At 45.9% G+C, this 25,972-nt stretch overlaps 1 protein-coding gene across 1 annotated transcript in view; it reads left to right on the top strand.

Moving 5' to 3' along the window:
- Positions 1-25,972, top strand: part of LOC114641603 (gastrula zinc finger protein XlCGF57.1-like) — a 187,792-nt gene that overhangs the window by 2,393 nt on the left and 159,427 nt on the right. Inside the window, exon 2 of the mRNA XM_051927458.1 lies at positions 12,739-13,299. Within this exon, the coding sequence (XP_051783418.1) occupies positions 12,885-13,299 (415 nt within the window). The 5' untranslated portion in view covers positions 12,739-12,884. The remainder of the gene's footprint in view (positions 1-12,738; positions 13,300-25,972) is intronic.

Here is a 25,972-nt window from a genome sequence, read left to right as displayed (position 1 = left end):
CCTGGAGCAATTACAGGTTAAGGGTCTTGCTCAAGGGAAAAGGCAGAGTAGGATCTCTTTTGGCAGTTACGGCAACCTTCTGGATACCAGCTCAGATCCTTAGCCTCAGAGCCACCATTCCGCCCCAAATACTGCAACACCGGTTTAAATAACATAACGTTTGGAATGGGAGACATGTTTCACTGCTACACCGCTAAAAATGCATGCAACGGAATACGTGTGCTATTGGAGGTATTAAGTGGTGAAAATGGACAGAGAACATTCCGAAACTGCAGCTGTAGCAGATGATAAAGTTGAACATAATGACACAGAAGACCTTTTCCCGAAAAAAGGAGTTGTCTGTTGTTTGGAGATACTTTGTTTTTAAAAGGTCGGATATGGACCATTATTATGTTCAAATTAGTGCTGGGCGGTGTGGCCAAAATTCTATGTCACGGTATTTTTCAAAATTATCCCGGTTTCACGGTTTTGGACGGTATTTTTTTCCCATGCATGAGTGGATGTTAACCACATTATCCACTGCAGTTACTGGCTAAGAATAACCGATTCCACTGTCATGAGAATTGTACATTGTACAAAAAAACATTTGAATGTGCACACAAGTATTAATACAGGTTTGCATGGCCCCATAAAGTGATAGTTTTCAAGGAGGGGGGCACTAATAAAGAGAAGGAATCACATTGCATGACAGTTGCAGTCAAAATATAGAACCTTTTTATTGAACAAATTTTGCAAACAACTTAAACTAAAATGTTGACATCATATTTTCAACCATCCAAAGAGGCATGTAGAATTGTTGTATTGCACTAAACAGGTCTTAGAAAAGGAATAAATAGTAAAAAAATTTTGTAAACCAACTACGCTTTCTGTTAAGTAGTAGTAGTAGTAGAGCTTTATTGTTATCCTAACAATATACTTACAGTACACAGTGGGACGAAATATCGTCCTCCAGAGTCAAAAGGTGCAGTACACAAGATATATATATAACTAAAAAACATATACAGTATTAAGTAGTATTTTGTAATCCAGAGAGTGTGTGGAGTAAAGAGTCCAGTGTGGAGGAGGGCAGCATGGTGTTCAGGAGCCGGACTGCTTGGGGAAAGAAACTATTGCACAATCTCGCAGACCTGCTCCTGATGCTGCAGAGTCATCTTCCAGATGGAAGAGGAGTAAACAGTTGGTGGTGGGAGGGGTGGTGGGGGTCAGCCATGATGCTAGTGGCTTTATGAAGGCAGCGTGAGGTGTAGATCTCCTGCGGACTGGGTAGAGAGCTGCCAATGATGCACTCAGCAGTCCGCACAATCCTCTGAAGGGCTTTGCGGTCGGAGGCATGGCATTTTCCATACCAGACTATAATACAGCTGGTCAGGACGCTCTCTATGGTGCCTTTGTAGAAGGTGGTAAGTATGGGTTTAGGGAGGTGCGCCTTCTTCAGTCGTCGCAGGAAGTAAAGATGCTGCTGGGCTCTTTTTGTAAGATAGTTGGTGTTTTTGGTCCAGGACAGGTCCTCTGTGATATGAACACCTAGGAACTTGGTGCTCTTCACTCTCTCTACTGTGACGCCATCAATGTTGAGTGGGAGATGGACAGCCTTTGTCTTCCTGAAGTCAACAATCAACTCTTTTGTCTTTTCAACATTAAGAGACAGATTATTGTCTTTACACCAAAGTGCCAACCGTTCCACCTCTTCTCTGTACGCCGCATCATCGTCGTTCTCAATGAGTCCCACTACTGTAGTGTCATCGGCGAACTTGATAATGTGGTTTGTGTCAGAGTTGGAGGTGCAATCATGGGTCAACAGCGTGAAGAGTAGCGGGCTCAACACACAACCCTGGGGGGCACCTTTGCTCAGTGTGATGGTGTTAGATCTTTTATTCCCAATCTGTACTGTTTGAGGTCTTTCAGTGAGAAAGTCCAGAATCCAGTTGCAGGTGGAGGTGTTGAGTCCGAGCAGATCCAGCTTACTGATCAGCTGCCTGGGAATGATAGTATTGAATGCTGAGCTGAAATCAATGAACAGCATTCTTACATGTGCCTTGCGGTGATCCAGATGTGACAGGATCAGGTGGAATACCATTGAAATTGCATCGTCAGTTGATCGATTTGATTGATATGCAAACTGTAGAGGGTCCAGTTTGGGGGGCAGCTGATTCTTTATGTGACTCAAAACTAACCGCTCAAAGCACTTCATAATGATTGGAGTGAGTGCCACTGGGCGGTAGTCATTGAGTTCTGAGGCTGTAGCTGTCTTTGGGACAGGTCTGATAGTGGTGTTTTTAAAACATTGTGGCACAACAGCTTGGCTCAGGGAGATGTTGAAGATGTCCACTAGGACATCAGTCAGCTGGTCAGCACAAGCTCTGAGCACACGTCCAGGTATGTTATCTGGTCCAGCAGCTTTGTGTGGGTTGACCCTGGTGAGAGTCCTTCTCACACTAGCTGCAGACAGGGACAAAACTTGATTGTCTGACGAGGGGATGGTCTTCCATGCTGGTTTATTGTTCTGTGTCTCAAACCTGGCATAGAAGGTGTTAAGAGCGTCTGGAAGACGCCCACTGCCCACTGACACGTTAAAGTGACTTTTTAAACAATTTTACCATCATTAAACTGCATAATATTTAAACTAATAAATAATAACCATAAAATAAATAATAGTGCAACTTCCAGTAATAATACTATTACTTCAAGACTTCAAGCCCAGGTGCATTACACAGTACAGTATTCACCAAATAAAGATAAAATAAAACAAGTGCAACTTGGTGATGATATCTTTACTAACTGAACCATCATTAAGGCAAACTGCATTAATATGGACCGTGCTTCAAGCTAAGATATATACATAAATAATAAAACTGCAACTTGCAGAGTATAATGCTATTTGTGGTGTAGCCCTAAGGAAGTGTATTAGGGCCACGGTGAAGGAAAAAAAAAATACTATATGTCGAGATTAAAGTCGACATTTCCACTTTATTCTCGCTGTTGATATCGAGATTAAAGTCGACATTTCCACTTTATTCTCGCTGTTGATATCGAGATTAAAGTCGACATTTCCACTTTATTCTCGCTGTTGATATCGAGATTAAAATCGACATTTCCACTTTATTCTCACTGTTGATATCGAGATTCATTTCTTATCACTCCGACCTCACTCAAATTAGCTTATTTGCTCTTTTCTCTGACTCCCCTCTGCACCTGCTCAGCCGATACCTCGAGTTCTCATGGGAATCGTTATCTCCTGACTTTCCCTGCAGCTGGCCTTCTGTATTTTTACTGTCTATTGTTCATTTTTACTTTCTGTTTTTGCTTATTTTGATTGGTCCTCGCCCGGGCAGAAGTTCTTTCTTCCATTTTTGGGCTTTTCTCTTATCACTTCCCTTTCCTTGGCTTGCAGGCTAGTTTATACTTTGGTAGCTTAAAGCTAAGCTTTAATTAAAAAGAAATATGGCATGTACTTTTAATTCTTTGCATGGCATGCCTGACTTGCATTAAGTGCTTATATATTTTTCTATATTTATTTATACTAGTACATGAATATACTAATTCTTTATTTTTTGTCCTCTGGTAGTTTCTACATGTCATTCTCTTCCTTTTCTATCCTTTCTTTCCCAATATTGGTAATTTTCCTTCAAGCTTTAACTAGAAAATGCAATACAGTAATCCCTCGCTATATCGCGCTTCGCCTTTCGCGGCTTCACTCCATCGCGGATTTTATATGTAAGCATATTTAAATATATATCGCGGATTTTTTGCTGGTTCGCGGATTTCTGCGGACAATGGGTCTTTTAATTTCTGGTACATGCTTCCTCAGTTGGTTTGCCCAGTTGATTTCATACAAGGGACGCTATTGGCAGATGGCTGAGAAGCTACCCAACATACTTTTCTCTCTCTCTCTCTCTCTCTCTCTTGCGCTGACTTTCTCTGATCCTGATGTAGGGGGTGTGAGCAGGGGGGCTGTTAGCACACCTAGACGATACAGACGCTCGTCTAAAAATGCTGAAAGATTATCTTCACGTTGCCATCTTTTGTGCAGCTGCTTCCTGAAGCGACATGCTGCACGGTGCTTCGCATACTTAAAAGCTCGAAGGGCACGTATTGATTTTTGATTGTTTGTTTTTCTCTGTCTCTCTCTCTCTTTGTCTGCTCCTGACGGAGGGGGTGTGAGCTGCCGCCTTCAACAGCTTTGTGCCGCGGTGCTTCGCATACTTAAAAGCCAAACAGCCCTATTGATTTGTTTGCTTTTCTCTATCTATGTGACATCTGCTCCTGACGCGCACTCCTTTGAAGAGGAAGATATGTTTGCATTCTTTTAATTGTGAGACGGAACTGTCATCTCTGTCTTGTCATGGAGCACAGTTTAAACTTTTGAAAAAGAGACAAATGTTTGTTTGCAGTGTTTGAATAAAGCTCCTGTCTCTCTACAACCTCCCGTGTTTCTGCGCAAATCTGTGACCCAAGCATGACATTATAAAAATAACCATATAAACATATGGTTTCTACTTCGCGGATTTTCTTATTTAGCGGGTGCCTCTGGAACGCAACCCCCACGATGGAGGAGGGATTACTGTATAACTAATGTCTTTATTTAACTATTTGCTTGACATATCTAATTAGCTTGTTATGTCTATAAATTAAGCTAAATCTAATGTTTTAGAAGCTGTTAATTACTTTTATGTCCAGTTATGCTAATACATAAATTTTTTATCTTCCATAATACCTACACTACCGCATGTACTCTGTTGTATGCTTGTTTAGCAGTGTAGCAGTGAAAAAGAGCCCCCGCACAACACCTCCACTAATGCATGTACTCCGTTGCATGCATTTAGCGGTGTAGCAGTGAAAAAGGTCCCCCTTAAACAGTTTCCCACGTTACGAACGTTGTTTAGGCAATTTAAACCAGTTTTGCGGTATAAGAAAAATCCATATCATAACAAAAATAAAAAATGTTTTTGGTATGAACCGGTATACCGCCCAGCACTAGTTCAAATGTGTGAATACGGTTTCTATACTACTGCACTTGTTTTATGTCTTCAATACTTGAATACTATCTGGTAGTTGAGTCGTGGCAGCTGGACTTCTTTCTTGTTAGGCAGATAGGTGTCACTGCTCATCCAAACAGCTTCATCAGTCCGAGTCTAAAGTTTTTGCCAATTTTAATTTTAAGGTGGAGTTCACACACTTCACCATCCCTCCTCTGTGTGGATGGTATTTACAGTAATGGTGGACATCAATCTGCAGCCACTGAGAAAGTTCTTGTAATAAAGTATTTACAAAGTGAGTTCCATTATCAGTTTGCAGTTTCTTGGGTAAACCCCAATGTGGGAGGATTTCTGTAACTAGTGCTTTGGCCACTGACTTGGCATCTGTGTGCCAAGCATGGGAAAGCCTCCACCCAGCAAGAGAAAATGTTGACGATTACCAAGCAATATTTATAGCCATGAGATGGGGTTAGTGCAACAAAACCCATCTGCAGATCTTTAAAGGGGCCCTCTGGTATTGGTGTTACAGTCAGACTTACCTGCAAGCCTTTTCCTACATTAAACCTTTGGCATCAACTTTTACAGAACTGATCAGCAAAGTTGGAAAAATTGTTACACCTGTGCCATCATAGCGTCTCTGGAAACGTGGTCCAGACCGTGTGCAGCTTTTGCAATACCTGGAGAGGAAGTTTTTTGGGATTAAGGGGTGTTTAGTTAATGGATGGATCCCTTTCGGGTCTTTTTCTGCACCCTCTCTCTGCCATGTCTTTATAGCCTTTTCTGTTGTTACAGTTTGTAAAGAAAAAATCGCATCTTTGGGTGATTCTCGTTCCTCCTCCTATTGTGGGGGTAAAGAGGTCAAGTGGTGAAGTAGGATCCCGGGTGGCTTTCTTTGCCCACATGTTTTCTGGCGCATTTCCCTCACTAACTGGATTTGTTTTCCCCGTGTGAGTTTGACACTTCACTGCCACAAAAGCACCTGTCAAATGAGATGTTCTTGCCTGTACTAAGATGGAATATACAGCTTGTGGTACCTTAACAGTTAATGGACTCATGAGAACAACATCTGAGCGCGCTAATATGGCCTCTGTTGTTACAGCAGCTGCTTTCAAACAGGCCAGAAGTTCAGTGGCCACTGGATCCAGTTTCTTAGAATAGTACGTGACCGTTCTTTGTCGGTCTCCATGTTGTTGAGTTAGTACTGCAGTCATAAACCCAACCCCTCCCTTTCTCCTCCTCGAACAGAGGATTTCCAGACTACTCTCACCCTTTCACTAACATGAGTGCAGACATTAAAATTTATTTTATATCATTTAAAGCACGGGTGTCAAACTCCAGTCCTGGAGGGCCGCAGTGGCTGCAGGTTTTCATTCTACCCATCTTCTTCATTAGTGACCAGTTTTTGCTGCTAATTAACTGGACTTGTGCCCCTTAGTTGTTTCTTTTTCCTTTACTTAGCAGCCAAATGGTAATGAGATGTAAAACAAGCTGCCACATGACCATCTTACCTGGGCCCATCACACATTATCTAAAAATAAAGAAAGGTGATGGTCTTGGTAAGGCTGATCTCTCAGGTCACCAAAACATTTTGACATTGGTGCTCTTAGAAAGAACAGAAAAACAACCGTGGCAGAATGAGAGCAGCAATAAGCCATGGAATTAAATAACGGGTTTAATTAACAGCAAGAATCAGCTTCTCATTAAGAGATTGGTTGGAGTGAAATTGGTTTACTGGTCATCTGTTGGCTCGTTTCACATTTCATTTCATTTCGGCTGCCATTTAATGAAGAAAGGAATAAATTCAGGGGACTGAATCCTTAAAATCAGGGCTATTAAAATGAAGGGAAAAGAAGTTAATTAGCAGTGAAAACTGGTCATTGATTAGGAAAAGGGTGAGAATGAAAATCTGCAGCCACTGCGGCCCTCCAGGCCCGGAGTTCGACACCTCTGAGTTAAAGCCTTCTCAGCCTGCTCCGTCCATGATATTTTATCAGTCAAGGCCAAATTAGGAGAGGTCACTAGATCTTGGAGTGGCTGGACTCTTTCAACAAAATCTTGAACTGAATGCCGGCAATATCCCAACATTCCAAGGACGAACATAACCTTCTGCCTTGTAGTAGGACGAGGTAAACCTTAAATAGCCTCGATCCTATCATTAGACCATGCACATTCCCCTGCAGTCAAATCATGACCCAAGTATTTCATTTTTCTTTCAACCAGTTTCAACTTTTTCTGGGACACCTTGTGCCCAATTTCCCACTAGGAAGACCAACAAAGCCTTTGTGTCTTCTTCGAATTATTCCTGAGCCTCAGAGCATGAGAAAAAATCATCTACATACTTCACCAGGACACTACCACCCTTTGGCCAATAACCTTCCAAAGTTTTTTCTAATGCTTGTCCACACAAAAATAAGCGGAGTTGTGTACAGAACTGAGTCCAAGACAGAACTGATTAACAGAGAGAAGATGGCAGGTTTTTAAGGTCGGTCTGGGGAAGTGATGTCATTAGGACCCAGAACTGGAAGTGACATCCTCAGGTGCCAGAACCTGAAAGTGACATTGTCAGAATCGGGCAGAATTTCCCTGTGTCTGGTCTGCAGAGATAAAAGAGAAAGGTTTAGTGCATCCAAGGCTTGGCGTGGAATTACCTTCTTTAGTCCTTCTAGCTGCCTCCCATGCACACATGTGTGCCGCTGGTTTCCTGATACGCCTGCAAAGGTTTCTGACATTTATTAACCCTTTACTCTATTTCTTTAAGATGAAAGCTATGTTACCCTAAAATTATTCTTCCACACCCCTTCTTGTCTTTGTCAGTTGGACTTTGTCCAAGAATCAGTCAGGTATAGACTGCTGGGGTCTCGTATAAACGGTGCGTACGGACAAAAATGTTGTGTAAGCCCGTTTCCACGCTCAAAACGCGATGTATAAAACTTAAACGTGGCGTAAAGACACGCACATTTTCACGGTAGCTCCAACCCTGGCATACGCAATCGTCTACATACCACCCTTTGGACAATAACCTTCCAAATTTTTTTCTAATGCTTGTCCACACAAAAATAAGCAGAGTTGTGTACAGAACTGAGTCCAAGACAGAACTGATTAACAGAGGGATTTTAAGGTCGGTCAGGGGAAGTAATGTCATTAGGACCCAGAACTGGAAGTGACATCCTCAGGTGCCAGAACCTGAAAGTGACATTGTCAGAATCGGGCAGAATTTCCCGTGTCTGGTCTGCAGAGATAAAAGAGAAAGGTTTAGTGCACCCAAGGCTTGGCATGGAATTACTTTCTTTAGTCATAAGTAAAGTGTCATAAGTAGCTTCAACTCCCACCTCCGGCAGAACTTCTACCACATCCCAAGGGAGGTTGGGGACATTGAGTCCAAATGGGCCATGTTCCGTGTCTCTATTGTTGAGACAGCTGACCGGAGCTGTGGCCGTAAGGTGGTCGGTGCCTGTCGTGGCGGCAATCCCCGAACCCGAATGCCGTCAAGCTGAAGAAGGAGTCCTATGGGACCCTTTTGTCCCGTGGGACCCTGGAGGCAAGCTGATAGGTACCGGCAGGCCAAGCGGAATGCGGCTTTGGTGGTTGCTGAGGCAAAAACTCGGGTGTGGGAGGAGTTTGGGGAGGCCATGGAGAACGACTTTCGGACGGCTTCGAGGAGATTCTGGTCCACCGTCTGGCGTCTCAGGAGGGGGAAGCAGTGCAGTGTCAACACTGTGTATGGTGGGGATGGTGCACTGCTGACCTTGACTCGGGACGTTGTGGGTCGGTGGGGGGAGTACTTCGAAGACCTCCTCAATCCCATTAACATGCCTTCCAATGAGGAAGCAGAGCCTGGGGACTCAGAGGTGGGCTCCCCCATCTCAGGGACTGAGGTCACCGAGGTGGTCATAAAACTCCTTGGTGGCAGGGCCCCGGGGGTGGATGAGATACGCCCGGAGTTCCTCAAGGCTCTGGATGTTGTAGGACTGTCTTGGTTGACACGCCTCTGCAACATCGCATGGACATCAGGGACAGTGCCTCTGGATTGGCAGACCGGGGTGGTGGTCCCCCTCTTTAAGAAGGGGGATTGGAGGGTGTGTTCCAACTACAGAGGGATCACACTCCTCAGCCTCCCTGGAAAAGTCTATTCGGGGGTCCTGGAGAGGAGGGTCCGTCGGATAGTCGAGCCTTGGATTCAGGAGGAACAGTGTGGTTTTTGTCTGGTCGCGGAACAGTGGACCAGCTCTACACCCTTAGCAGGGTCCTGGAGGGTGCATGGGTACCGGCCCCCCTGATAAGGGCTGTTCGGTCCCTGTACGATCGGTGCTAGAGCTTGGTCCGCATTGCCGGCAGAAAGTCGAACCCGTTTCCAGTGAGAGTTGGACTCCGCCAGGGCTGCCCTTTGTCACCGATTCTGTTCATAACTTTTATGGACAGAATTTCTAGGCGCAGCCAGGGTGTTGAGGGGGTCCAGTTTGGTGGGCTCAGGATTGGGTCACTGCTTTTTGCAGATGATGTTGTCCTGTTTGCTTCATCAGGCCGTGATCTTCAGCTCTCTCTGGATCGGTTCGCAGCCGAGTGTGAAGCGGCTGGGATGAGAATCAGCACCTCCAAATCCGAGACCATGGTCCTTAGCCGGAAAAGGGTTGAGTGCCCTCTCAGGGTTGGTAGCAAGATCCTGCCCCAAGTGGAGGAGTTCAAGTATCTCGGGGTCTTGTTCACGAGTGAGGGAAGAATGGAGCGTGAGATCGACAGGCGGATCGGTGCGGCATCCGCAGTAATGCGGGCATTGCATCGGTCTGTCGTGGTGAAAAAGGAGCTGAGCAGCAAGGCGAAGCTCTCAATTTACCAGTCGATCTATGTTCCTACCCTCACCTATGGTCATGAGCTATGGGTAGTGACCGAAAGAACGAGATCGCGAATATAAGCGGATGAAATGAGTTTCCTCCGCAGGGTGTCTGGGCTCTCCCTTAAAGATAGGATGAGAAGCTCAGTCATCCGGGAGGGGCTCAGAGTAGAGCCGCTGCTCCTCTGCATCGAGAGGAGTCGGATGAGGTGGCTCGGGCATCTGATCAGGATGCCTCCTGGACGCCTCCCTGGTGAGGTGTTCCAGGCACGTCTAACCGGGAGGAGGCCCCGGGGAATACCCAGGACACGCTGGAGGGACTATGTCTCTCGACTGGCCTGGGAACGCCTTGGGATTCTCCCGGAAGAGCTAGAAGAAGTTGGCCAGGGAGAGGGAAGTCTGGGCATCTCTGCTCAAGCTGCTGCCCCCGCGACCCGACCTCGGATAAGCGGGAGACAATGGATGGATGGATGGATATATTTCTTTAAGATGAAAGCTGTTACCCTAAAATTATTCTTCCACACCCCTTCTTGTCTTTGTCTTGGTCAGTTGGACTTTGTCCGAGAATCAGTCAGGTATAGACTCCTGGGGCCTCCTGTATAAACAGTGCGTACGCACAAAAATGTTGCGTAAGCCCGTTTCCACGCTCAAATCGCGATGTATAAAACCTAAACTTGCCGTAAAGCTATGCACATTTTCGCGTTGACTCCAACCCTGGCGAACGTAATTGTCTACATACCACCCTTTGGCCAATAACCTTCCAAATTTTTTTCTAATGCTTGTCCACACGCACACAGAGCCTCTGGATATCCCTGTGGCATCACAGTCCATGTCCAGTGCTTCCCTTTAAAAGAGAATGCGAACCAGAACTGGGATTCACGGTGAACAGGAATAGAAAAGAAATCATTTGCGAGATCAGTAACAGAAAGCCACATAGCAGTGGATGGGACTGTAGAGAGAATAGTGGAAGGATTCGAGACTATAGGAGTCCTAGGGCTTAGAGCAGCATTGACTCCGCGGAGGTCCTGAACGAACCACCATGAGCCATCTGCTTATCTAAATGGAAAAATGGGAGAGCTCACAGGAGAGTATTGGATCGGAATAAGAGCACCCCGCTTAACTAAGTCAGCATGAACAATAGTAATACCGGCCTCGGGTGAGAGAGGATATTGTGCACGATGTGGACGGAAGGATGATATTGGGGAAAATGACCAAGGGTTCATCATGAGCTATTCAGCCCAAATCATTTTTCCCTTGTGCCCAGAGAGAAGAGGGGAGCGAGTCTAACCAAAAGATTTGATCTTGTTCAAGAAAGAAACATCTAACAGGACAAATCAGTTAGCAGGCAGGAGAAAAGCTGTTCATGGGATCTTTTATTTACACCTCGACAAAATGTCTTGGAGGGAGCAGTCTGTTACAGCCTGGTCAGAATAATCAGGAGAACAAAGAATAGAAGTTCATTTTAGAAACTCTTGAATTTACATACAGTGTCAATCAATGCATTACATTTACTCTGGTTGGTTTGTTTGTTTACCCCCAGATGACTTCTATAAAATAAAAGTCTGTTATATTACCTTTTGGTTCTTCTTATACCTTTTGAGTTGAGCCACCACCCTTGAAATTTCTGTGCATAGAACAACTGTCCATTCTGGTTGTTTTGCAGGACATCTGCTGATTTCTTAGTCATCTGTCAGTTCATTTTGTTGTTCACTTGTCCTTCATCTGGTGTGAAAATGAACAGCTTTGACACACAAAACAAGGTTTGAGGCAGCCACCCGTATACTTCATTCCTGGCTGCAAAAGGCAAATATAAGCAGAGTTGTGTACAGAATTGAGTCCAAGACAGAACTGATTAACAGAGGGAAGATGGCGAGAGTTTAAGATCGGTCAGGGGAAGTGATGTCATCAGGACCCAGAACTGGAGAGTGACGACGTCAGAATCGGGCAGAATTTCCGGTATCTGGTCTGCAGAGATATAAGAGAAAGGTTTAGTGCACCCACCACCACCACCATCACTCCCTGGCTTGGCATGGAATTACCTTCTTTAGTCCTTCTAGCTGCCTCCCTGAAATTTAGTAACCCTTTATTCTATTTCTTTAAGATGAAAGCTATTTTATTGTAGCCGCCGAAGTATAAGGCGAGATCGAGCACAGGTAAAATGTGTGCTGAAAGAAATCTCTCAGTCCAAAAGTTCGTTTTAAAAATATTTAGTGAAAGTTAAAAGCAAATAATCCACACAAGAATAAAGAAAAAAAGTAGTTACACATGTAGAATAAAAGGTAAAAAAAAAGGAAAAATGTGTCTTATCTGAACGTAGCTTTTCTTGAGAAACTTTAGTTATTTCTGTACTTAAAAGTTCTTAATTTCTTCTTCTGTACGCCTTAAGCGTACGGCTTTGCACTTAAATAAGCACGAGTTACTTCACACACTTAAAAGATCCATAGGCCTGTAGATACGGACACGGTTTAAAACCTTATGCCCTCTATACCTTACACATGGCAAAGCTGGTCACTACCTGAAGATTGATATTAAGTCAAAGCTATAGAAATAATAAGGATATACCAATACCATTTTACTTATGGAGGTTATAGGAACCTCCCATAGATTATGCTTTGTCATCTAGTAAAATATTTATGAATCTTATGTAACTAGGAAAATGGCTCTTACAGTTACCCTAAAATTATTCTTCCACACCCCTTCTTGTCTTTGTCTTGGTCAGCTGGACTTTGTCCGAGAATATCAGTCAGGTTTAGACTCCAGATCTGCTGAGATTTCCTTAGGCTAACTTAGAGGGTCTCCAGCATTTCAAATCTGTCATAAAAACATAGCTGGCAGTCTTCAGTGTTTGGTAAAACTGGACGTTAACCCTGATATGTGCTCAAGTTCTTTTAGTGAGTTTTTATGAAGTAAGTTTTATCACTTTTATTTTGGCAGATAAATAGAAGCCTCCTTTCCAGTTCCTTTGGCCATGCAGTGGGGTGTCTAATGGTCTCCTTAGACAGAAGTGTCCATGTAAGAAGGGAATCTTAGAAGAGAAGAGTCAGACACTTGTGCGGGAAGAGAAGACTCTTATACGGAGCATGGCGTCAGTCAATGATGATGGCATGGATGAGAGACTGGCACCCATTAAACATGAGGACTGTGAGTGGGGCACACCGGGTGATTTGTGTGTCAAGCGGGAGGATTTTGAAGGAGCGATATCAGATTTTAAAGAGGAGCTGAAGGTGGAGACTGTTAACATTAAAATCGAGGACTCTGAAGATTTCTCAGATCTTCTTGAACTGGAAAAGCATGAAACTGGCAATATTGTCAAGCAAGATATTTCTGAACAATCACATAACGGTTTTCAGCCCTCGCTCACTAATATGGGACAATTGGCTACGCAGCAGAATTGTTTGGAACTGAAATTTGAGATACCTGAGTTTGAGGAGAAAATCACTGAAAGAAGTAGAAGAGAAGCAGAAGAACTGCAGTCATCTGGGAATGTTGGAATAAGTAAGTAATGCGATTTAATGTTACAGAAAGTCAAACTGATAAGATGTGCAAGTTCTGTGTGTGTTGCCACTTTCAGTTAAGCGTAACTCAGGGTGGGATACACGTTTGAGGCCAGCTGCTTATCTCACTGCCTCTCCCGACATAAATCTGTGATTTTTACCAGCTTTATTTTTAACCTCCTTAGTGTTGCACTTTATTCCAAAAAAATATAAAAAGCGTTTTTTTTTATGGCATGAAAATTACATTTTTGTTAAATCTCAAAAGTATAATAATGATACAAATAAGAATAGTAATGATGAATAAAAATAATAATATGAAATGAACAATAATAATAACTGTAATAATAATGTAATACTACTAATGGTGCCAAAAAAACATATAATCTCAACTTGAGTCCTCTGTGTGGTAAATCTTAAAGCCTGGTGAAAGACACATTCAGCGTCACAGTCGGGACAATAATCGCAGGTTTCTTTTCAGATTTTCTTTCCAGATTTATCAGTTTTTGAACATCACACTGCACATGTATGAGTTGGATTCTGTTTTTTTTTATCTATTGGAGGTCTATAATCAGTTAAATGTCTACCAATAAGATGCTTCAGATTGATCCGCGATGTGTTGGGTTGACCGCGTCTCTTTAACGGTAGTGTAGACGGTGGAATTCAAGCTGGCATGTAACGTTTCCATGAGATGCGGTTTCGCCAGCTTTTTGTTTGTATAACACATTCATTCCAAATTCGCCATTCCACCAGATGATGAAATATCTTTCTGTAATATTTTGTTTGTTGCCTCCGCATATAATGGGATAGAAAGTCGATTCTTGATCCGCATGATCTCCGCCGCCCCTCGTGCCATTGTAGTCGAGCACAGCACAAGGCTTCGTCACCAGCTTGTCGCCTTTTGCATGTCCAGTGACTGCAGCTGCATTATGTGTGGTGCTAAGAGGACAAACATCTTTCTTGTCTTTCAATTTCGGCACAAACACTTTACCCTTTTGCTAAGCCACTAGCGCAGCTCACTGTAATTTAGCTCTACCCAAGTCATCAGGCCTGCCATGACAGTTGGGACGCACCGTTCCAAATGCGCCAGTGTTTTTTGCAACAAAATGCCACATAGCTCTGGCGAAGTATAAAAACTGTCCATGGTTACATCTGTCTGTCTGTATACCTGCATTGTTATCACTCTTTAATATTGTTTTTTATCAGTATACTGCTGCTGGAGTATGTGAATTTCCCCTTGGGATTAATTAATTGTCTGTCTGTCTCTGTCTGTCTATCTAATCCTGCCAACTACTGAGATAGATAGATAGATAGATAGATAGATAGATAGATATCTGAGTAGTTGGCAGGATTAGATGGATAGATAGATATATATCTATCTAATCCTGCCAACTACACCATCCATCCATCCATCCATCCATCCATCCATCCATCCATCCATCCATGTCCGCACTGATGACACAGCAACACCATACTCCTTGTATTTCAGATCCAACATTGTCCCTTTCCCTGTGTACAGAACCAAATTGCAAATGTATCCCATTTTAGATTCACAAACCTCGTAAAACTTTATGCCAAATCTTGCTCTTTTTGACACGATGTTCTGTATCCATGACAGTCTGCCCTTAAAAGCCATGAGATTTTCATTGATGCTGGTTCAGAATGTAAACACTCTGAAATTTTGCTTCAATGGCTTGATATATCTCCCAAATGTTCTTCAGTTTGGATGCTGGACGGGTATTCTCATCAAATTCTTCATTGTTGGTAAAATGCAAATCTTTATATATAATACACTACCGTGGCTGTTCGTTTGTCTGTCCAGGATTTTAAATCACCTGCAGCTCGCAAACCGTTTCCCCTATTGACCTGAAATTTGGTACACATATACTACGTGACGTCTACTATCCGCTTTCGGGGTGATGATTTTTTTTCCTCTTTTTATTATTATTTTATTTTAAATTACAATTGACTCTCTGCAGCACACAGCAGGGCAGCCGTGCGGCGCATGCCTACAGGCTCTGCTCTCATTCCCCACCACCTTCACTAATCATTCTTGAGGCAGATTGAAGACTTAAGTGCCAGATTAAGTGAAAGATTAAAGAAAAACGTACTAAGTAATTGCAACACAAAAACTAACTTAATCAGTTTTAACGCGAAAAGATGCTGACAAAAGAAGAGAAGCAGCGGGCCGCTAGGGTGGAGTAAAGAGAAGAGCTGCTCAGGAAGCAGCAAACACATCAACCTCTGAGCAAATGAATGCTAAACGTACAGAGAAAGAGGATGAATTCTAGGAATGCTCAAGTCAAGTGGATTCACTGCATGTTATCGTGCAGTGTGCCGTTACTGGTCTTTATATATAATACGCTACTGTAGCTGTTCGTTTGTCTGTCCAGGATTTTAAATCACCTGTAGCTTGCAAACTGTTTCACCTATTGATCTGAAATTTGGTACACAAATACTACGTGACGTCTATTATCTGCTTTCGGGGTGATGATTTTTATTCCCCTCTTTGATGATTTTTATTCCCCTCTTTATTTTTATTTTATTTTATTGTAGAATCAACTCTCAGCAGCGCACAGCAGGGCGGCCGTGTGGCACATGCGTATGTGCATCGTTCTCATTCCCTCCCACCTTCGCGGTCACTTCACCTACCTCTTCAAATCTTTAATCATTCTTGAGGAAGATTGAACACTTATGTGCCAGCTTAAGTAACAAATTAAGAAAAATGTACTAAGTAATTGCAACACAAAAACTAACTTAATCAGTTTTAACGCGAAAAGGTGCAGATGAAAGAAGAGAAGCAGCAGGCCGCTAGCGTGGAGAAAAGAAGATCTGCTCAGGAAGCAGCAAGCACATCAACCTCTGAGCAATCCATCCATCCATTGTCTCCCGCTTATCCGAGGTCGGGTCGCGGGGGCAGCAGCTTGAGCAGAGATGCCCAGACTTCCCTCTCCCCGGCCACTTCTTCTAGCTCTTCCGGGAGAATCCCAAGGCGTTCCCAGGCCAGCCGAGAGACATAGTCCCTCCAGCGTGTCCTGAGTCTTCCCCGGGGCCTCCTCCCGGTTAGACGTGCCCATAACACCTCACCAGGGAGGCGTCCAGGAGGCATCCTGATCAAATGCCCGAGCCACCTCATCTGACTCCTCTCGATGCGGAGGAGCAGCGGCTCTACTCTGAGCCTCTCCCGGATGACTGAGCTTCTCACCTTATCTTTAAGGGAGAGCCCAGACACCCTGCGGAGGAAACTCATTTCAGCCGCTTGTATTCGCGATCTCGTTCTTTCGTTCACTGCCCATAGTTCATGACCATAGGTGAGGGTAGGAACATAGATCAACTGGTAAATTGAGAGCTTCGCCTTGCGGCTCAGCTCCTTTTTCACCACGACAGACTGATGCAGCGCCTGCATTACTGCGGATGCCGCACCGATCTGCCTGTCGATCTCACGCTCCATTCTTCCCTCACTCGTGAACAAGACCCCGAGATACTTGAACTCCTCCACTTGGGGCAGGATCTCGCTCCCAACCCTGAGAGGGCACTCCACCCTTTTCCGGCTGAGGACCATGGTCTCGGATTTGGAGGTGCTGATTCTCATCCCAGCCGCTTCACACTTGGCTGCGAACCGATGCAGAGAGAGCTGAAGATCACGGCCTGATGAAGCAAACAGGACAACATCATCTGCAAAAAGCAGTGACCCAATCCTGAGCCCACCAAACCGGACCCCCTCAACGCCCTGGCTGCGCCTAGAAATTCTGTCCATAAAAGTTATGAACAGAATCGGTGACAAAGGGCAGCCCTGGCGGAGTCCAACTCTCACTGGAAACGGGTTCGACTTACTGCCGGCAATGCGGACCAAGCTCTGGCACCGATCGTACAGGGACTGAACAGCCCTTATCAGGGGGGCCGGTACCCCATACTCGTGGAGTACCCCCCACAGGATTCCCCGAGGGACACGGTCGAATGCCTTTTCCAAGTCCACAAAACACATGTAGACTGGTTGGGCAAACTCCCATGCACCTTCCAGGACCCTGTTAAGGGTATAGAGCTGGTCCACTGTTCCACGACCAGGACGAAAACCACACTGTTCCTCCTGAATCCGAGGCTCGACTATCCGACGGACCCTCCTCTCCAGGACCCTTGAATAGACTTTTCCAGGGAGGCTGAGGTGTGTGATCCCTCTGTAGTTGGAACACAACCTCCGATCCCCCTTCTTAAAGAGGGGGAGCACCAGCCCCGGTCTGCCAATCCAGAGGCACTGTCCCTGATGTCCATGCGATGTTGCAGAGAACTCTGAGCATTCGCTAAACATACAGAGAAAGAGGAGGAAAACTAGGAATGATCAAGTCAAGTGTATTCACTGCACGTTATCGTGCAGTGCACCGCTACTGGTATTTCATAATTAGTGAAAACCTACAGTCCTATTTCACTTGTGTCCGTCCGTGCTTGATATAAACGATGGTTGCCACCACTACTATATCCCTCCACAATAATAGCTAAGAATCCGTGTTTCTGGCAGAGTTTTGGTCTTAGGCTTATCTTCAAGTCTTCAACTCTTTAGTGTGACCAGTTATTGACTGTGGTATTTGACTGTTTATTCGGTGCGTACTTTGTTACTGAATGAAACTGCATTATGACACTACCATTTTAGGTCTCCTCTTTCCTTCACTTCAAAGAAAGCCTCCCGATAAAATGAAAAGGCACATACAGCCTAGCAGAAATGGTCTCGTCAGTCTACATACTCACACCAACGCAAAGAAGCAGAAACACGAACAAGCACAGGCAAGATGACTTAGACCAACATAGACAACGTGTGACAAACCAGAGAGCAGCGACATTATACAAAGATCAGCAGCAGCAAGTCTCGCACCGAGACCGTGTTATACTATGTGTTTTTTTTATTTAAGTTTAATGTCGCCGTTCTCTGTGCCCACTGTTATGGATTCATTCATACAGGTACAGAGGGGCATAGCATCGGCAGTTAGAATTGCCAAGCCAAGCACAGGACTATAGAGAGCTACAGACAGCTGGAGAATTGAATAGTCAGCCTAAAGACAGACTAGTATATTTCTGTCTTCTGTCAGCACAAAAAAACCTTTCCTTGTTGGGAGGATAAGAACTGTATGTAGGCATTGTGCTATTCCTGTATGTTTGAAGGTGGGGTTTGAGTCCTGTCCTGTCCTTGTTTGGATCGGAGCCAAGAGCCTGCACATGGAGCAACCTATGGATGGACACCTACGGCCAACACTTTGAAGCTTCCGGGTGGAAGTGTATGTCTTCCGTCCGAGGCCGGACAGCAGATTACGTCTTCTGTCCGGTTAAAATCCTTTCAGTGTGGCGACGAAAGATGACGGGACTGCACAGATCAAGATTCCCACTGCTTGATGTGTCTGTCATAAGCTTCCCGTCTGTAATACCGCGTGAACCCGTCAGTAAAGAGCTAGATTATCCTTCTGTTCTCATGTAATCTTTTAACCGTCATATTGCATGCTGGGGAGGGATATTATCTTTTTATTTAAATTCAGGTTAATTAAAACGCCACAATTGAAAAGAATACATTTCCAGAGAGCTAGTGCCTCTTAAGGAAACAGACCATGAATGACAAACGAATCACACACACAACCTTTCTGAAGAGCAGCGGCAAACTGCCAGACAACAAGAAACATTACGACAGAAAAACTGCAGGGATTCCATGACACTGACAGCTCAAAGCAAGATATTCCCTTTATATTACGGCGTAGGCAATTCCCTGTTCGTTTAGCATAGTGTGTGATGTGAGCACGGGTCTGAACACCGTCAGACTAACACCAGCACTTTACAAAAACACTTGTTTATTTTTCCAAATAAGTCCGCCCAACACACAGTGCTCCCACACGGGCCTCTCTTTCAGTGTCCATGGGCCGCTTTTCCTCTCCTCACGGACTCCCGACTCTAGCTCTCTGATTGGAGTGAGGTGACCCCTTTTATTCCCACCCGGATGTGCTCCAGGTGCCTGATGACTCTCTTCCAGCAGCACTTCCTGGTGTGGCGGAAGTGCTGCCCTTGCACCCGGTAGCACTCCGGGCGTTCCTGGAAAGTCCTTCCTCCACCTTCCCAGGTGTGGCAGAAGTGTCGATCTCCCGAGCTCCATGACACGCGGGGCTCCCTGTGTGCGGTGGCCACGGGCCCCAGTGGGTTTGAGCCTCCTTGCTCCATCCCTGTGGTCCCCTCTTCTTCCAGGGCGGTTTCCCCCTCGTGGCCCAGGGAACGTATAGACCACCTACTGGTCCTTCCAGGCGTCCCGGCTGACCTCCTGTGACAATGACTATCACCAAGTCACAAGGACAAACATTTAATATCGTCGGAGTTTATTTGCCAGGCCCTGTTTTTACCCATGGCCAGTTGTACACTACATTTTCCAGAGTTACATCAAAACCCAGATTAAGTGTAGACGTACTTGTGGGTTACACACAGGAATATTTTCGCTGACAATAACGTTTATGCAACAAATTGCATTTTCCGACAATTCTTCTAGACGTCGGTATACTGCATTACCTGATGGCCACACTTCACACATACTGACTTACATGTGCCCTGCACTTCCCTTCTTATCCAATATGTCCTGTTCACCTGTTCATGTTACGCTTTGAATTGTAAATGTGCTATTGTCCATCCATCCATTATCCACCGCTTATCCGAGATCGGGTCACGTTGGCAGCAGCCTAAGCAGGGAAGCCCAGACCTCCCTCTCCCCGGCCACCTCCTCCAGCTCCTCTGATAGGATCCCGAGGCATTCCAAGGCCAGCCGGGAGATATAATCCCTCCATCGTGTCCTGGGTCTGCCCCGTGGCCTTCTCCCAGTGGGACATGCCTGGAACACCCGCCCAGGGAGGCGTCCAGGGGGCATCCTGACCAGATGCCCGAACCACCTCAACTGACTCCTCTCAATGCGGAGGAGCAGCGACTCTACTCCGAGTCTCTCCCGGATAACTGAACTCCTCACCCTATCTCTAAGGGGAAGTCCAGTCACCATGTGGAGAAAACTCATTTCGGCCGCTTGTATCCGCAATCTTGCTCTTTCGGTCACTGCCCAAAGCTCATGGCCATAGGTGAGGGTAGGAACGCCTTTTGGCTCAGCTCTCTCTTCACCACGACAGACCGTTGCAGAGTCCGCATTACTGCAGATGCCGCACCGATTCGTCTGTCAACCTCCTGCTCCATTCTTCCCTCCCTCGTGAACAAGACCCCAAGATACTTGAACTCCTCCACTTGAGGCAGTTCTGTGTTCCCAACCCGGAGAGAGCATTCCACCCTTTTCCGGCTGAGAACCATGGCCTCAGATTTAGAGGTGCTGACTCTCATCCCCGCTGCTTCGCAATCGGCTGTGAACCGCTCCAGTGAGATCTGGAGGTCACTGTCTGATGAAGCCAACAGAACCACGTCATCCGCAAATAGCAGAGACGAGATTCTGAGGTCACCGAATAAGACCCCCTCCGCTCCTTGGCTGTGCCTAGAAATTCTGTCCATATAACTTAGGAACAGAATCGGTGACAAAGGGCAGCCCTGGAAGAAAACAAGTCCGACTTATTACCGGCAATGCGGACCAAGCTCCTGCTCCTCCTGTACAGGGACTGAATGGCTCGTAACAACGAGCCTTGTACCCCGTACTCTTGGAGCACACCCCACAGGATACTTCGAGGGACATGGTCGAATGCCTTCTCCAAATCCACAAAACACTTGTGGACTGGTTGGGCAAACTCCCATGCCCCCTCCAGGATCCTGGCCAGGGTGTAGAGCTGGTCCAGTGTTCCACGGCCGGGACAGAATCCGCATTGTTCCTCTTGAATCTGAGATTCGACCATCGACCAAACTCTCTTCTCCAGCACCCCTGCATAGATCTTACCGGGGAGGCTGAGGGGTGTGATCCCCCTATAGTTGGAGCAAATCTTCTGGTCACCCTTCTTAAAAAGGGGAACCACCACCCCGGTTTGCCAATCCAGAGGTACTGCCCCCGATGTCCATGCGATGTTGCAGAGACGTGTCAAGCAGGACAGCCCCACGACATCCAGAGCCTTGAGGAACCCAGGGTGAACCTCATCCACCCCACGGGCCCTGCCACCTCGGAGCTTTTTAACTATCTCGGCGACCTCAGCCCCTGTTATGGATGGGCCCCCCCCGGAGTCCTCCAGCTCTGCTTCGTCTAAGGAAGACATGCTGGTGAGATTGAAAAGATCCTCAAACTATCCCTTCCACCGGTCTATAACGTCTGCAGTTGAAGTCAGCAGGGCCTCATCTCCACTGTACACAGTGTTGTTGGAGCACCGCTTTCCCCTCCTGAGGCGCCTGACGGTTTGCCAGAACCTTCTCAGTGCCGACCAAAAGTGGCTTCCCCAAACTCCTCCCATGCCCAAGTTTTTGCCTCTGCAACAGCCGATGCCGCCACACGCTTGGCCCGCCGGTACCCCTCAGCTGCCTCTGGAGTCCCACTGGTCAACCAGACCCGAAAGAACTCTTTCTTCAGCTTGACAGCCTCTCGAAACTTAGGTGTCCACCACCGGGTTCGTGGATTGCTGCCACGAGAGGCACCGACAACCTTGTGGCCACAGCACCGTTCTGCTGCTTCGACAATGGAGGCTCGGAACATGGCCCATTCAGACTCAATGTCCTTCGCCTCCCTCGGAATGAGGTTGAAGTTCTGCCAGAGGTGGCAGTTAAAGATCTTTCTGACCAGTTCCTCCGCCAGACATTCCCAGCAGACCCTCATTATTCATTTGGGTCTGCCTGGTCTGTCCGGCAGCTTCTCCCGCCATCTGATACAACTTACCACCAGGTGGTGATCAGTTGACAGCTCAGCCCCTCTCTTCACCCGAGTGTCCAAGACAGAAGGTTGCAGATCTGATGACACAATTACAAAGTCAATCATCGAGCTGCGACCTCGGGCATCCTGGCGCCAAGTGCACTTATGGACACCCTTATGCTCAAACATGGTGTTCGTTATGGACAATCCATGGCGAGCACAGAAGTCCAACAACTGAACACCACTCGAGTTTAGATCAGGGAGGCCATTCCTCCCAATCACGCCTCTCCAGGTTTCACTGTCATTGCCGACTTGAGCATTTAAATCTCCCAGCAGGACGATATAGTCCCCAGGAGCTGCACCTCGCAGCGCCTCTTCCAGGGACTCCAAGAAGGCTGGGTACTCTGAACTGCTGTTCGGCACAAAGGCGCAAACAACAGTCAGAGTCCTTCCCCCAACTCGAAGGCGTAGGGAAATAACCCTGTCATCCAACGGGGAGAACCCCAACGTACAGGCCTCGAGCCGGGGGGCCATAAGCACGCCCACCTCTGCCCGACGCCTCTCACCCACAGCAACTCCAGAGTGGAACAAAGTCCAGCCTCTCTCAAGAGGAATGGTTCCAGAGCCCAGACCATGCATAGAGGTGAGCCCGACTAAATCTAGCCGGTACCTCTCAACCTCACGCACCAGTTCAGGCTCCTTCCCCGCCAGAGAGGTAACATTCCATGTCCCAAAAGCCAGTTTCGGCAACCGAGGGTCGGAACGCCAGAGTTCCCGCCTTCGGCTACCACCCATATTACATTGCACCCGACCCCTATGGCCTCTCTTGCAGGTGGTGGGCCCACAAGAGAGCGGAATCACGTTGTGCCTTCGGGCTGGGCCCCGTGGTCGAAGGTCCAGCCACTTCTTGCTCGCCAGCGAGCCCCTCCCCCAGGCCTGGCTCCAGGGTGGGGCCCCGGGTACCCTTTCCCGGGCAAGGGAAACGCCGATCCTTGTTTTAAGTCCATATGGGGTCTCAAGATCAAGTTAGTCTGGATCTTCACCTCAGACCTGTTTGCCTTGGGAAGCCCTACCAGGAGCATATAGCTCCCGACAACATAGCTCTGAGGATCACTAGACCGTGCAAGCCCTTCTGCCACAACAAGGCCGTGATCCAAGAAGGTGCTGTTGTAAGTGACTATAATAACATCCCATAGTAATCCTGTGACTATTCTAATATTGAGCCCTCTCACAGGTCACTACGTATTAAAATAGTCTCTTTCTGTAACGTGTGATGTTCTTCTCTCCCTCTTCATCATTTCATTTTATGTTTTTCTTACAGCAAATTTCCGCAGCAGGACTGACAGCACTTTTAAAGCCTGAGTGATTCTCAGTTCTAACGCTTACACGAGACAAATTTGTACATTTTCCCCGAGTGACACCCGGGACTAACGCTAAGGAGATCAATGAGTTGTCAAAAACATCACATCTTGTTAAAAATCTCTATTATAAAAAAAAATCCTGTAGAGGAACAGTTACGGCTACGATACGTGATCTTCACGTTAAGATCACAGAAGACACTTAAAAGACCCGCAAGACTAGAGAGATTGGCCACCGAGCGTCTCGCGGGGACCTTAAACATGAGACTTTGTGCCAAGAGATTGTCCCAGGACCGTCTCGCATTGACGCCGAACATGAGATTCTTGCAAGACACGCCCTACTTACCAAATAAATAAGAGCGGGGCAGCCAGCAACACACACACACACACACTCGTGTTTTGGCTTTGAGCACACACAGATCCAGGGCTCTCAGCGCATATAAAGTGTATTAGAACAATATGTTATAGATAAAATGTAGACGACAAAGCAAAGAAGGAAGCAGCATGGAAAAAAGAGACTCAAAAGCATTGGAGAGACAAAAAGAAAAAAAATAATCTAGGTGCAAATTCAGAAAATAAGGAAAGTAATTATCAGCCCGGAACAAGTGGAATTGGGGAAAAAAAAAGCACGTCCAATCCAGATGTTGGCGCTATACACATTCACAGCAGGTTAGAGATTATGAAAGCAGTGGAATTCGAAAGGCGCTAAAAAAGATACACATGTGGAGAAAGCTGAAGAATATGAAAGGAGGAAAATTTAGAAAGTATGATAAAAAAGAAAGTAAAGATCACAGGAGCGCAAACAAACAGAAATTATTACTCGGAAAAGGGAAAATAATCACCACTAGCCAAACCGCGGCGTAGCTTACGCCGCATAATTATGTATTGATGGGTGAACACTTCCTGAAAGACACAGTTGTCCAAATGGGGTGGGTTTGAGGATACGACTGTAAGTGAATAAAAAGATGGAACTCTGGAGAGAGAGCAACATACAATTGTCCGTGACCGAAAGGGCAGGGAAGCAGGCTCGAGAGGTTTCGGGTCCTAACAGTCAACGACGGGTTGGCACAACTGGTAATGCTCCATCCGCAGGTTCATCCACGGAAACCTTGTTACGACTTTTACTTCCTCTATTATAGTCAAGTTCAATCGTCTTCTCGGCGCTCCGCCAGAGGCCGCAAGGGCCAATCCGAGGACCTCGGTAAACCATCCAATCATTAGTAGCGACGGGCGGTGTGTACAACGGGCAGGGACGTAATCAGGGCGAGCTTATGACCCTCACTTACTGGGAATTCTTTGTTCGTGGAGAACAATTGCAAGCTCCGGTACCCATCACGAATGGGGTTCAATGGCTTACCCACGCTTCTCCGCGCCGGGTAGACACACGTTGATCCATTCAGTGTAGGCGCATGCAGCCCTGGACATCTAAGGGCATCACAGACCTGTTATTGCTCAATCTCACGTGGCTGAAAGCCACTTGTCCCTCTAAGAAGTTGGATGCCAGTCGCTGGGGGGTCGCGTAACTATTTAGCAGGAGGGAGTAAAGTTTCAGCTTTGCAACCATACTCCCCCCGGAACCCAAAGACTTTGGTTTCCCGATTGGCTGCCCGGCGGGTCATGGGAATACGGCTGGATCACCAGTCGGCATCGTTTATGGTCAGAACTACAATGATATCTGATCGTCTTCAAGCCAGACTTTGGTTCTTGATTAATGAAAACATTCTTCGCAAATGCTTTCACTCTCGCTTGAATTGTTGGTGGGCGGGGCTCTGTGAGTTGGCGGGCGTGGCTCTGTCATGTGTATCCCATGGTCTCTGTCTTAGTGAATTGTTGGCGGGCGGGGCTCTGTGAGTTGGCGGGCGTGGCTCTGTCATGCGTATCCCATGGTCTCTGTCTTAGTGAATTGTTGGCGGGCGGGGCTCTGGCTCTGTCTTGTGTGCTCCATGGTTGTCTTGCGTGCCTTAGTCGTGCCTTAGTGAATTATTTATATACATGGACCAGGAGTCATTGAAAGAAAAGCAGGACAAGTGAGGTCAGAAATAAAAGACAAAGAGTAGAAAACAAAGTAAAACATCATAAAGAGGTTAAAAAACAAAGGGGGCCAAACACATGCAGAGCAGGTTAGAGATAATGAAAACTGGAATTCAAAAGACTCAAAAAAAAAAAAAAAAAACACATAGGGATGAAACGCATGCAGAGCGAGATACAGAATATGAAAGCAGAAAAAAATGAAAGTGTCAAAAAAAGAAAGTAAACATCGTATTAGCGCAAAAAAATAATTACTACTCAGAGAAATAACGAAAAGGCAAATAGAGATCAAATATATGGCCATAGGTGATATGTCAGAAGTACAGTGCATCCGGAAAGTATTCACAGCACATCACCTTTTCCACATTTTGTTATGTTACAGCCTTATTCCAAAATGGATTAAATTCATTTTTTTCCTCAGAATTCTACACACAACACCCCATAATGACAACATGAAAAAAGTTTACTTGAGGTTTTTGCAAATTTATTAAAAATAAAAAAATTGAGAAATCCCATGTCCA

This window comes from Erpetoichthys calabaricus, chromosome 5 (assembly GCF_900747795.2).
Source record: "Erpetoichthys calabaricus chromosome 5, fErpCal1.3, whole genome shotgun sequence".
NCBI classification, from domain to species: Eukaryota; Metazoa; Chordata; class Cladistia; order Polypteriformes; family Polypteridae; genus Erpetoichthys; species Erpetoichthys calabaricus.
Note: the sequence above shows the minus strand (reverse complement) of the source record. Positions and strands in the feature narration are given on the sequence as shown.